Source organism: Branchiostoma lanceolatum, chromosome 4 (assembly GCF_035083965.1).
Source record: "Branchiostoma lanceolatum isolate klBraLanc5 chromosome 4, klBraLanc5.hap2, whole genome shotgun sequence".
Lineage (NCBI taxonomy): Eukaryota > Metazoa > Chordata > Leptocardii > Amphioxiformes > Branchiostomatidae > Branchiostoma > Branchiostoma lanceolatum.
Genome location: NC_089725.1, coordinates 23,334,419 through 23,345,829, shown reverse-complemented (window position 1 = coordinate 23,345,829; position 11,411 = coordinate 23,334,419). Strand labels below are relative to the sequence as shown.

At 39.3% G+C, this 11,411-nt stretch overlaps 2 protein-coding genes across 4 annotated transcripts; one reads left to right on the top strand and one right to left on the bottom strand.

Moving 5' to 3' along the window:
• Positions 1-377: 377 nt before the first annotated feature.
• Positions 378-7,211, bottom strand: LOC136433471 (histone acetyltransferase KAT5-like). 3 transcript variants are annotated; one of them, XM_066425710.1, is made up of 14 exons: positions 7,097-7,211; positions 6,939-7,017; positions 6,226-6,294; positions 5,774-5,919; positions 5,308-5,361; positions 5,075-5,158; positions 4,617-4,661; positions 3,623-3,844; positions 3,340-3,423; positions 2,964-3,053; positions 2,582-2,722; positions 2,095-2,188; positions 1,645-1,804; positions 378-1,241 (listed from the first exon to the last, which is right to left on the bottom strand). In XM_066425710.1, exons 1-14 carry the CDS (start codon positions 7,133-7,135, stop codon positions 1,025-1,027), a joined length of 1,524 nt encoding a protein of 507 aa, XP_066281807.1. In that variant the 5' UTR covers positions 7,136-7,211; the 3' UTR covers positions 378-1,024. The 3 variants fall into 3 exon arrangements, with proteins under 3 accessions (XP_066281807.1, XP_066281808.1, XP_066281809.1); XM_066425711.1 differs by having other exon boundaries at positions 3,623-3,799; XM_066425712.1 differs by lacking the exon at positions 5,308-5,361.
• A 33-nt stretch (positions 7,212-7,244) lies between these two features.
• Positions 7,245-11,198, top strand: LOC136433475 (DNA-directed RNA polymerase III subunit RPC6-like). Its single transcript, XM_066425716.1, has 9 exons — positions 7,245-7,425; positions 8,114-8,231; positions 8,645-8,712; positions 9,065-9,132; positions 9,452-9,564; positions 9,797-9,940; positions 10,167-10,274; positions 10,531-10,716; positions 11,059-11,198. The coding sequence occupies exons 1-9, from the start codon at positions 7,289-7,291 to the stop codon at positions 11,134-11,136; spliced, it is 1,020 nt and encodes a 339-aa protein (XP_066281813.1). The 5' UTR covers positions 7,245-7,288; the 3' UTR covers positions 11,137-11,198.
• Positions 11,199-11,411: the final 213 nt, after the last annotated feature.

Below are 11,411 nucleotides of genomic sequence, written 5' to 3'. Positions count from 1 at the left end.
CCATAGTTGTGTATGAAAGCATTTTGTGTATAAAGTAAAGAATGGATTTTCATCATTATGGGCTTGTGGGTAATTTAAACATGATTGGATGCAATTTTTCTTACAAAGAACACACTTTCAAGTATAGGTCAACAAAAATACCTTTGGAGATTTTGTCTATAACATATCCTACAGAACCACACAAGTGAAGTATGTGCATCTTTTTGCAGTTTTGTGGTTTAGCATGCTTCCACACACAGGACTTGCTATCAAAGGTCAAATGCACAGACCAGCTGCACTTTGCTGGTAGTCATTTTGACGTCAGTGACAAAATTACAGTTGGATGTTGGTCCACTCTCCATACAGGTATTCAAATGTACAGACAGAATAGTCAAAGAAAGGGGCACAGAAAAGAGGTTTATTCACATGGGACATTCTTTCTAATTTCTTATTCTACATATTCAGTACTAATAAATACAATTTGGGGTACAACATAACATCAAACCAGTGAAAGAATACGTCATATGTTACTTTTCAGGACAATACAATTAAATTACCAAACAGGGCTTGGACCAGTAATTAAGTTTAATTACAAACTGTACAGGGACACATACTAATCATAATGAAGTATCTCAGGTCTTAATTTAGTATGACAATCACCTCTTTTGCACATACACACTCACTCCTTCTTTCTCTACTCGCAACAACCAAGTTGCTTAACAGCACTGACAAGTTTGATCAGTTGATCAATATTGAGGTGACACAAATGTTATTGGACCAATGTTGGTTTTGGTATATAATACAAAGATATATTTACAGTTTTCATAACAGTAAGTAAGTTTGACTCATGGCAGCATTTTTACAGGATGTGAAAAAAAAAACATCACATCACTGGCTAAGTCAATGGATTTACATTGTACATGTACTTTGAGATGTCTGTAAGTGTGGGGTCTAATATACAAGCCATTTTCAGGTGCCTTCACCACAATTCCTAGTTGGTCTGGTCATTAGGTGTTCACTGCAGACATTCTGTAAGTGCCTTTTATTACCACTTCCCCCGTTTAGCCCAGTCTTTCGGTGTCCAGTGCAAACATTTAGCATCAATTCTTATCTTCCTCTTAGCCATGGCACGGTTGTGAGTGTCGATGCTCTCCTGGGAAAGTGTGATGATGTATTGTCCCTTGTAGTAGTTGATGAGGTTCAGGTGTTGTAGGGTGGAGATGACGTCCTCCTTACGGATGCTCGTCAGCTCACAGATCTCACTACAAAGGGGGGAAACCAAACAAAATCACTACATCTGGTTGTATCTTTTTTCTTAATATCTCTGTTTTTCTATACACATAACTTTATTTCCTTCCTACTATGGGTTCAGATATATACCTTATGTTAATAACAGCAACAGTCTGCAGGGAGAGGCTTAAAGAACAACGTTAGACCAAAAAAATGCAACTTTTAAACAGTTCCCAGTTATTGCACATGGTTAATGACTATCATTAGTTCTTAGTTAACTTTAGATAGTAAGTAAAAGAATAAAACTACTGTAACTTTGACACAAACACACAGAGTCATTTCCAGGATTCTAGCTGTGTACAACCAATAAACTGATGCAATAAATTCTTGTCACAATATACACTTGACAACATCAAAGAGCAGAGCAATACTGACTTGATGGTGATCTGTGGCCTCTCGCCGTTCTCTGGCTTGAGGTTGACCAGTATCTCCAGGATGGTTTGTGACCAGTAGCTCCTGTAGGACAGCAGACCCAGGTCAGACAGGGGCTTCTCAGGAGATCCTGTCTTCCCCTCAAACTTGGACAGCTCATAGCCTGCATGTGGACAGGTACGGTTAAGAACTTACATGGATTCATTCAATTCTTGAGTTAGGTTCTGGTGCAATGTAATGAAAGACCACAAAGTCAGACCATGAAAATGCACAGTGCAATTTGAAATTGACAATGAAGATTTGAAACTTAGTCATTGTACTAGGGGCTGTTGTCACTGCACCTGATACTGATAGCACCTGACAATGTGTTCCAGTTATTGTGTAAGTGATGTTCAGTTAACTCATTTCAAGACAACCATGGTTCTGCATGGCTTGATGCAGAAGTATACTTACTGAATTCTATGAGAAGCTTTCCATATCCTTTTCTCTGATATGGTGGCAAGGTCAATATGCAGGCTACGTTGTAGTCTTCTGTGGACTCTTTCTCCTGGAAGTGACATCACAACGGTGGAAATTGAGTTTCTAATAATCATGTTAAAGGGATGGCGTTGGCTGGCAGGCACTAGTTTCCAGCAGAATTTAATTTCACCTGCCAATCCCATTAACAATACCTCGGTAACTGGTATGAAGAAATAGAACCCGCCGGCGTCTTCATTGATCTGGGCACCATTGCCCTTAATGTGATATTCAAAAGATTAATATTTTTATTGGTTACAGCCTCTACTTTCTTTCAAATGCTATTTAGTATTGGTTATCAAATATACATGTTCATGCAAATATATACATCAGGGATAGCATCTGTTTTCTACATAACAGCACAAATTGAATATTTCATGACCAAAGGACTGTTACGGATATGCATAATTTAAATCTTTCTTACCTTTGAAAAGAATCCGACAATGTGGAAACCCTTGATGTCATACTCTGTCATGACATAGAAGAGGAAGGGATCTGTGTCGTAGTATAAAGTCTTGTGGTCCAGGAACAGTTTAGCAAGAAGGCAGAGGTTCTGGGAGTACATCTGGGAGGTAACATAAATGAAGAAATCTGGTCTGAATAGTTGTAAAAACCTAAAATGATTTGTTGAATTCTAAAACGATCAGTCCAAAACGCAATCTGAAAAACTTAACCAAAGTTGTATCTAATAGAATCAGGGAACTAGCATGCATATGAAGAGCTTTACGGTTAAAACAACACCACTAAAGACTATTTCTGTTGCCTTACTAGAAAAATCAAAAGGAACATGTATAACTGATCCAAACCTTATTTTTTCTGCCGTCGATCTCAAAGAAGGAGATGGTGCTTTTTCTGTAGATCTCATTCCCAGGGGGGTGTCTCAATGTACATTTTGTCTGGAAACACCATGGAACAATACAAAGGAGATTATTGTATTGATAAGTAAAAAGATGACTCTAGGTCTTCACTTTTGATCCTACGCAACAAAATGGACTTCCAAAGTTTTTCAGGTATTATTCCAGTGTACATCATTTCAAAGTTACATGTATAATATATATAAATCTTTGATCATTCATTCTTTCTTTTAATATCTATTTAAGGATATACCAAAAGTCTCCAAGGTTACTCTGATTCAGGGATCAAAACTACAGGTAGTGATATACAAAGAAGGCAATGTCTTACTCTGTGTCTCTCCAGGCACTTCCTACTCTTCACATACTTCAGGCAGAACTCACATATGTACACAATAGAGATGGTGGTCAGCTCCTGCAAACAACCAGGAGTCCAGTTAGATGATTCAGGGGTGGAAGAGAAGAGTGAGTGAGAGAACAACAAATTTAAATATCACAACAAGTCTCCATCAAATCATCTTTCCATCAAATATATACAATATTTTGTGTTGAATATTGGTACAAACATCAACATGAACCCCAACTAACTAAAGTGATGCAGTACAAGTACTTACCGGTGGGTAGGGAGAGAAGTACCAAGGCTTGATGCGGTACTTGCCCAGCTCTATTGTCTCAATGTTCTTGATGCGTGTGATGATGTTCTCATCGTGTGAGGACGACATGCTGCCTGTCTGACGAGGCTGCTGGGGAGGGGCGCTGGGCTGCGGCGTGGCTGGGGCATCCTGGGAGTCCTGTGACGACAAAGAGTTGCAGTATGCAGGCGGTAAGTCCTGCTTCTGCATTGAACACAGTTGTCAATAAAAGGCTGTGTTGTTCCTTCTTCTGCACATGATGCATACCTTCTACACTTGAAATATACATGTACACATTTCAATGTCCATATTCAAGGGAACACCATAAACCAAGCCACCAGCCAATGGTTCCCATTGTCATAACTACATGTACTACACGTAAATGCTAAAAATGACAGCACAATACCAACGCTGCAAAGCTACTAGGCACATTTAAGTCGCAGACTAACCTGTGCATCCATAGTGATGTGCTTTCACTTAGCTTTACTTTCAAACATTTACACCAGTAACAACCAGTTACAAAATTTGGGATAATGAATTTACAACTCTACCACCCAAGGTCTTTAGAATTAGATAGTCTCAGTTACATAAAAAGTAACCAGATTCCATTAGCCCGGACAACACCCTTGCAGTGTTTAAAGACATGGAGCAATATCCAGATAGTAACAAATATGGGTGGCTCACCTCAGTTCCATTATAGTGGAAGTGTGATAAAAATAGAATCATGCCTCATATCCAAAATATCAACACTTTAGATACTTGCAGTGCTCAGTTGTTAATGTGTGGCATTTGGAAACTCTGAAGCATCAAATAATCTTTCAATTATTCTCCGTCACGATATCAAACAGAACTTAAGTCTTTGATTGAACATGTATTCTAGTGCTCACGCAGGTGTCAAACCTTTCCATCTCTTACAGAATAACAAACAGCAGACACCTTTAACATTGTCCATAAAGTACAAAGTATCTCAAATTACCTCATCCAGGAATATTGCTTTCCTCTTCCTGCCTGCATTGGACTTCTGCAACAGGGAATCAAACAAGAGTAATGTAAAATCGTATCATACTAAGTTTCAGCATGCTAAAGGCAACATTTGTCACTATTCTGCAAACATGTGGCACCATGGATATCTAAGTACATGTATATGCTGGCAATGCCATAAACTTCACTCTATATCTAAGAGTACTAAATGTTGATGTACATTGTAGTTACAATAAGATATCTAGCAATTAAATGGTATCTGGGCCTAACAATTGACTCAGCATTCTAATATCAGGGTCATTTGCACTTGACCAAGAAGGCAGAAAATCAACAGTGAAATCACTTACTTACAAATTCCCACTTCCTTAACACCCTCCTCTTAATAATGGTCAATTGTTTTTTTTTTGACAAAGCCACAGTACCCACTGTTATCTTATTCTCCTTCATACCTACCGTCTGTGACTGTGGAGTCTGGCCCTGCCCTCCTAGCTTGCCAGCAGGAGAGCTCTGCTCGGGAAGGCTTAACTTCTTGGAGAGCTGCAAAAAAAGGAAAACAGAAGACATTGAAAATCACACAAGTACCAGTAGACTAGCTCTCACAATATGAAGCACACACTGCACAAGGATATACTCAACAAAACAACAGGGAAGTACAGAAAACAAATTCAGGGTTGATGCTAAGGTACCAAGGAAGGACTTGGACTGTCTGACTCTGATCGGTCAACTGTGGTCTTCTTGTCCTAAAAAAATGACATTGCCATTGTTGAAACATGTTGAAATATACACTACCATGCAATAGTGACAAGAACTTTGACTTCAAGGTACATAAGGAGGACTAAAATGACAAACGTTTGACAATGAATGGTGGGGGTGGTGATGAAATTGGTAATAAACATAGAGTCCAACAACAGCACATCTTGTAACATACTAGAACTAGTCACATATATATGTGATACATCTTCACCTCCACACCTGCTTAGATACACTGTCATTGGTCAATAAGCAAGGCTGTCATGATGTATAATTAGAACATCACAAAAAATGCAAGATGCTGACTACCACTAACAGTAAATGTCAAAGCATTTCAGATTACAAATGCTGGAATGTTACAATAGACTAGAGCTTGATGACATAAATGTAAGTGGACAGAACCTGGAGTTCCCGATCCGGGGTGGTGGGTCGAGAGTTGGCCGCAGAAGAGTTCTGCTTCTGGGGGGTTTTCTGGTCCTTCTTGGGAAACTGGAGTTCTTCCACCCGTAGTCTGTCCGGGAGCACCCACTCATCCAAACGTTTGTTGACTGCAAGGACATTTTTGTAAAGATATGTGCATATAAAAATATGTTTTTAATGCAGATGGATACAAAGGAAGTTGTAGAAATGTTTTTATTACAATTCATATGCACAGTACCACTAGTACGACTTTTGGTGGCATGATCATTATTGTATACTACCACAAAGACACTGTCCTAAACTCTAGCAGTTAGTAACACTTTTGATTGTGGAGCCACAAAAGCATTTTCAAAACTTTTTAAAGTGGTTCCATTATGCCATTGGCATATCAATGACTTCAGTTTAACTTTAAGCCTAGTCTGTCAAATACTCACAGTCAATGTAGTGGACATAAAATTCCAGTTTCCCCTTTTCTTCCTTTCGGCTGAGAATTTCCGCAAGTGCTGCAAAAGATTATGTTGTACCAGACGTTTATACTCAGAGGCTCATGTACAAATTTATAAATACGATAACAGGCAATCAGAGATGCCAGATTTCTCTGGCAGAAAGAGATTGTACTACGCCCTCTGGCAGAACATACAGAGACTACAGAGCCCACACGCACAAACACACACACACAGACAAACCAAAAACAATAAGCCCATTCACGGTTGTGACTACGCATGTGCAGTGTCAAAGGTCTCGACATTGTCTAGATTTGCATAACAAATTATGGCCAGACGGGTTTTGTTTACGTAACAGGGGCCTTTACCTTTGACACTGCACATGCGCAGTCGCAACAGTGAATGGGCTTATACTAGTACTTCCTGGGGCAAAGTAACAAAAAAAATTACTAGCAAATTACGAGCTTTATTCTAACTCCTTGCGACAACATAACAAAAGAATGAAACTTGATCGGTAAATAGCAACCCAATACATGTGGTGCAAAATTATAATAAAATATGGAAATATCTCGCAGGAAACAAACAACAAACGCACAAAATATGTGTATTTACACCAGACGGGAACCAAGACGCTGGTACGTCGGTGATTTCCATACGTTTGAAAGTAAACAAGAAAACAACACCGGTTCATGTGTTTGACTTACGCCACTCTTCTTCTTCGTTTGGCAGGATGCTCATTTTCACGGGAAGGCGGCATCCTTCCACCACCATATCAAGCGTGGTCTACAAAAGAACGTTGGAGATTAGTTTTAGGCCGCCAATTGTGAAATTAACGCACGAAATATGTCGAAACATCACAAACCTTCAATCCGATCTTTTTATTCTCCTTGTCGTCCGCCATCTTGGATAGTAAGTTGTAAAAAATAAGAGAACTTGTCTGATTGGTGTAGAGAAAAAATATCGACCAATCAAGAGCCATTTAACAGTGCTGCAGGTGAAAGAGGTCAAAGGTAAAGAGGTTACCTGAGTTCATAGGATACAGAGCTCATGGTGCATGGTGTGCATATATAGTAGTGGAGTTGATTGTAGCATATCGCAAAGAGGAAACAGCAAAGACAAGATGGAACAGGACTCAGCGGATGGTATCGTCATCAAACAAGAGTCAGTCGAACCTGTAGAACTAGAGAGCAGGTAAACAAATTATGTGACATTGACCATAACTTTATAGCACTGATAGTGATATCATCATCCACTGGTGATATAGGCTGCTATTTGATAGGGTTGAAAATCACTGGTTTCATCAAGGAGGTTAAATACAGACATCAGATATCTAGGTCTGGTGGAGAACTGAGTGACTGCATACTCTCTTCATTGAATGTTTTATGGTCTTTGCCAAATTTGATGTACATATCATTCCATAATGTGAGTCACCATCACCCAGGACAAAAGTAATAAAATTTAACGTTCAATCCCTCAGGTGAGGTCAACATCAGCATGTGGCATGTTTGAAGGAGACTTTCACCACTTCAAATACTCTACACAAATATGGATGTTGGGTTAATTATAACAACACATTCATACACTTAAGTTTCCACAAATTCCAGAGAGTGCACAATAAGCCCATTCACGGTTGCGACTACAGTACACATGTGTAGTGTCAAAGGTGAAGGCCCCTGGCTTGTAAACAGTTCTCGTCTTGACATCGTCTAGATTTGCATAACAACACCCAGACGGGATTTGTTTACGTCTCAGGGGCCTTTACCTTGGACACTGCACATGCGTATAGTGGCAACCGTGAATGGGCTTATGGGAGTGTTCTCAATATCATCCACTTACCTGCTGTGCTGACTTCTTTCACTGTTCATTGTTTTATCTACAGAGTCATCGAACTATGCCAGGAGACCCCAAAAGGTATCACCGATGCCCTGATCATGAGACACATGCCCATGGTCACACCCCAGCAGAGGGCCATGGCTATCAACAGGCTGCTGTCCACTGTGAGGAATCTTCTTTCTCAAAGTACTAGTAGTGGATGCTACTTGAACTAATGTCTGACCATTTCCAAAATCATACCCAGTTGCTTGAGTAACTCTTTTTGGCCTTTCTTCTTACTGTTGAATTTCCTTAGAAAATATGTGCTAGGTTATGTGAATAGTAGTGGGAATGTCCTACTACTAGTACTAGTAAGGTAATTACACATTGGGTCCCATCTGATAGAAAATTAGAATATGAGAAAATGTACAAGCAGCTTTGTAATTCAACCCCTTTTCAAATAATGAAACATGTTTTCAAAGCAGGCTGTTAGTGAGGTGTTTCTGCTGCCTGTTTGGTCTTGTACTTTTGTCAAAATGGGTAACAACCATATATGTGCTATTATGTCTCAGCTGATATGTAGATGTTTATGTTTCAGGGTCGCATTGATGTGTTAAAAGGGACTGGCGGGTTGATCTACAGGTTGAAAGATACCCAAGGCACAAAGTAAGGACATGCATGTTGTGCTGATCAGAATGTGGTAACTTATCATTTAAGTTCTTAAGAAGTGTAATTCCTCTTAATTAGAAAACTGACAATAATTGTACATCTGAAATATCACATGATAGATCTAGAACATGTAGTAAAGAAAAATGTGAGGAAGCAGATGGAAAGGTTGTATGACTGTATCTAACTGCTGTTGGCTAGGATTAAACTGGCTTACAGTGGCCATCCAGTCTACCTCATTTATAGTAAAGTTTGCAGAAATAGAATGCAGTTCATAATTCTTCATCTTGTAGCAGCTGTAGTCAGTGTTTTCTCATCCTAACCTTCTCTTGTGTCCTGTATGTTTCTTCAGTGTAATAAAAGGTGCAGATAACCAAGAGAAGCTGGTATACCAGATCATCACAGATGCTGGAAATAAGGGTCAGTAAGAAATATTGATTATGTGATCCAGTTTTTGTGGTGATGGTTTCTAACATCAGATTTAGTTTTATTAGAATACATCGCTTTATTTATATGACATTGATATTTGTCTGTATGAATAGGTATTCTAACCATGAGGATTTTCTAGTTTTGATCTTTTTCTTTCTTGTACATGATGATGTTATGTAAGAGAAATGAATCAATATGCCTATTGTCTAATGCTGCTCAACATGTTATTGTATTGTGACTGTACTAGAGTATTTCTGCTTTTGTTTGCAGTACACCATCAATCTTAATGCTTTTGGTCTGTTATGTGCAGGAATCTGGATCAGGGATATACGGTACAAGTGTAACATCATGATCACACAACTCAACAAAATCCTCAGGAACCTAGAGAGCAAGAAACTTATCAAGTCTGTCAAGTCAGTAGCTGTAAGTACATGTACCTTTAAACTTAACAGATGTAACAATACATTACCACCCACCAGCAACATTCACCAAAGATTTGATATGATATAAACAGCACACCTTCAACTGACATCACAAGGTAGACCTTTTCACTGTCAAACCCAATGGCTTGTGATGGGAAAGTTTGAAATGGAGTTTGAAATAATTATTTGGGAAGTATTTATTGTCTAGTGATCTTAAATATTTCTATTTCCAGGCCTCCAAGAAGAAAGTTTACATGCTGTTCAACCTAGAGCCTGACCAGTCAGTGACTGGGGGAGCCTGGTTTAGTGACCAGGACTTTGAGTCTGAGTTTGTAGAAGTTTTGAATCAACAGTGCTTCAAGTTTTTGCAGCAAAAGGTAGAAGGATTTTCTAACCAGAGAAATGAAATGTTTTCCGTAACATGCAATTTATGTTGTATATATATATAGTACAGTTATCCAGATGCATTTTGTTGTTAGTTCATTTAGCTTAACATAGCCTGAGAGCAAGGTGGACAATTTTTTTTCAGAGCTTCTGCACACTAGTTATCAAAGATTCAAAAGACATTTCCCTCACACTTTCTGTAATTTTGCCCCCTTCCAGGCCACTGCTGCCAAAGAGGCAAAACAGGGACCCATTGCTCAAAGAAATGCTTCTTATGCTTCCTCCAAGGAGGTCTGTAAGTTCATTACAGAGCTGGGCATCAGTAAGGTAAGTGGTTATGTTCCCATGTAGGGAATTTTGGATGACAATGTTTTTGAAATATGCAGTAGATATATGCACATGGTTAGTGTATGGGCTTTTACTACATCTCTAGCAATTAGAAATGTTGCTCACAGATTATGGCAAGACTTTTCCTTGATGTGATGTAGTGCAGCCCAAAACAGCTTTGGATGGAAGTTTTGATTTGGAGTTTCTTACATTTCAACACTTCAGAATTTGTGCTTTATTCTTCACACTGTTCCAGGTCCAGCTGTCAGTTGCAGATATAGAGACCATACTGAACACCCTGATCTATGATGGGAAGGTGGAGATGACTGTTGTGGCCAGCCAGAGTAGCTCCATGGAGGACAGTCAGAGTAAACTGTACAGAGCTGTGGCACCGATCATGCAGCCTGCAGGGCTGATGAGAATACCATGTGGAGTCTGCCCTGTAAGTACGTCTTTGTATCATAGAAACAGGGTACAAATTCATACTTTTATCAAGATTGTACAAACTGTACCTTCCACTCATGTGATATGACTGAGGGTCAAGGAAAGAAAAGATACTGAATAATGTATGGAATTCTAAGAGTAGTCTGATTTTGAAAGTCCCATTTGTGGACATCTCACAATTTTGGACATCTCACAGAAATTTCAGATCCTTTCTGAACATTAATACTGGTGTGCATGCACCCCCTCGCCCATATACTCTTGCGTCATGTGTTCTGTAAAGTAGGTTTTCCACAGTGGGCATAACTGTATATTATATAGATTTGCTGTTTGTCATCTGCAGGTGTTTGACAGATGTCATGAAGGCGGTGCTGTGTCCCCGTCCACCTGTGTGTACATGAAAGACTGGCTGGAGTTCTGACACAGGTCTGCCTTTGTAGGGAGAGTATATGACAGACTGATGAATAAACATTGTGCCAACAATGAGTTGTGGACCAGATGGTCTTGGCTGCATGGTTATAACAAGATTCAGGTCCTGAAAACACCCATGAATATGGGGCTTCAGACAGAAGAGAGTCTTGAGATATGAGGAAAAACACCAGTAAATGATAACATGACACATGACCACAGTTGTCTCATTATCTTCTGTGTGTTTATGTTTCATCCAGAAAAGCAAATCTAAAGTCATGGTGAAGC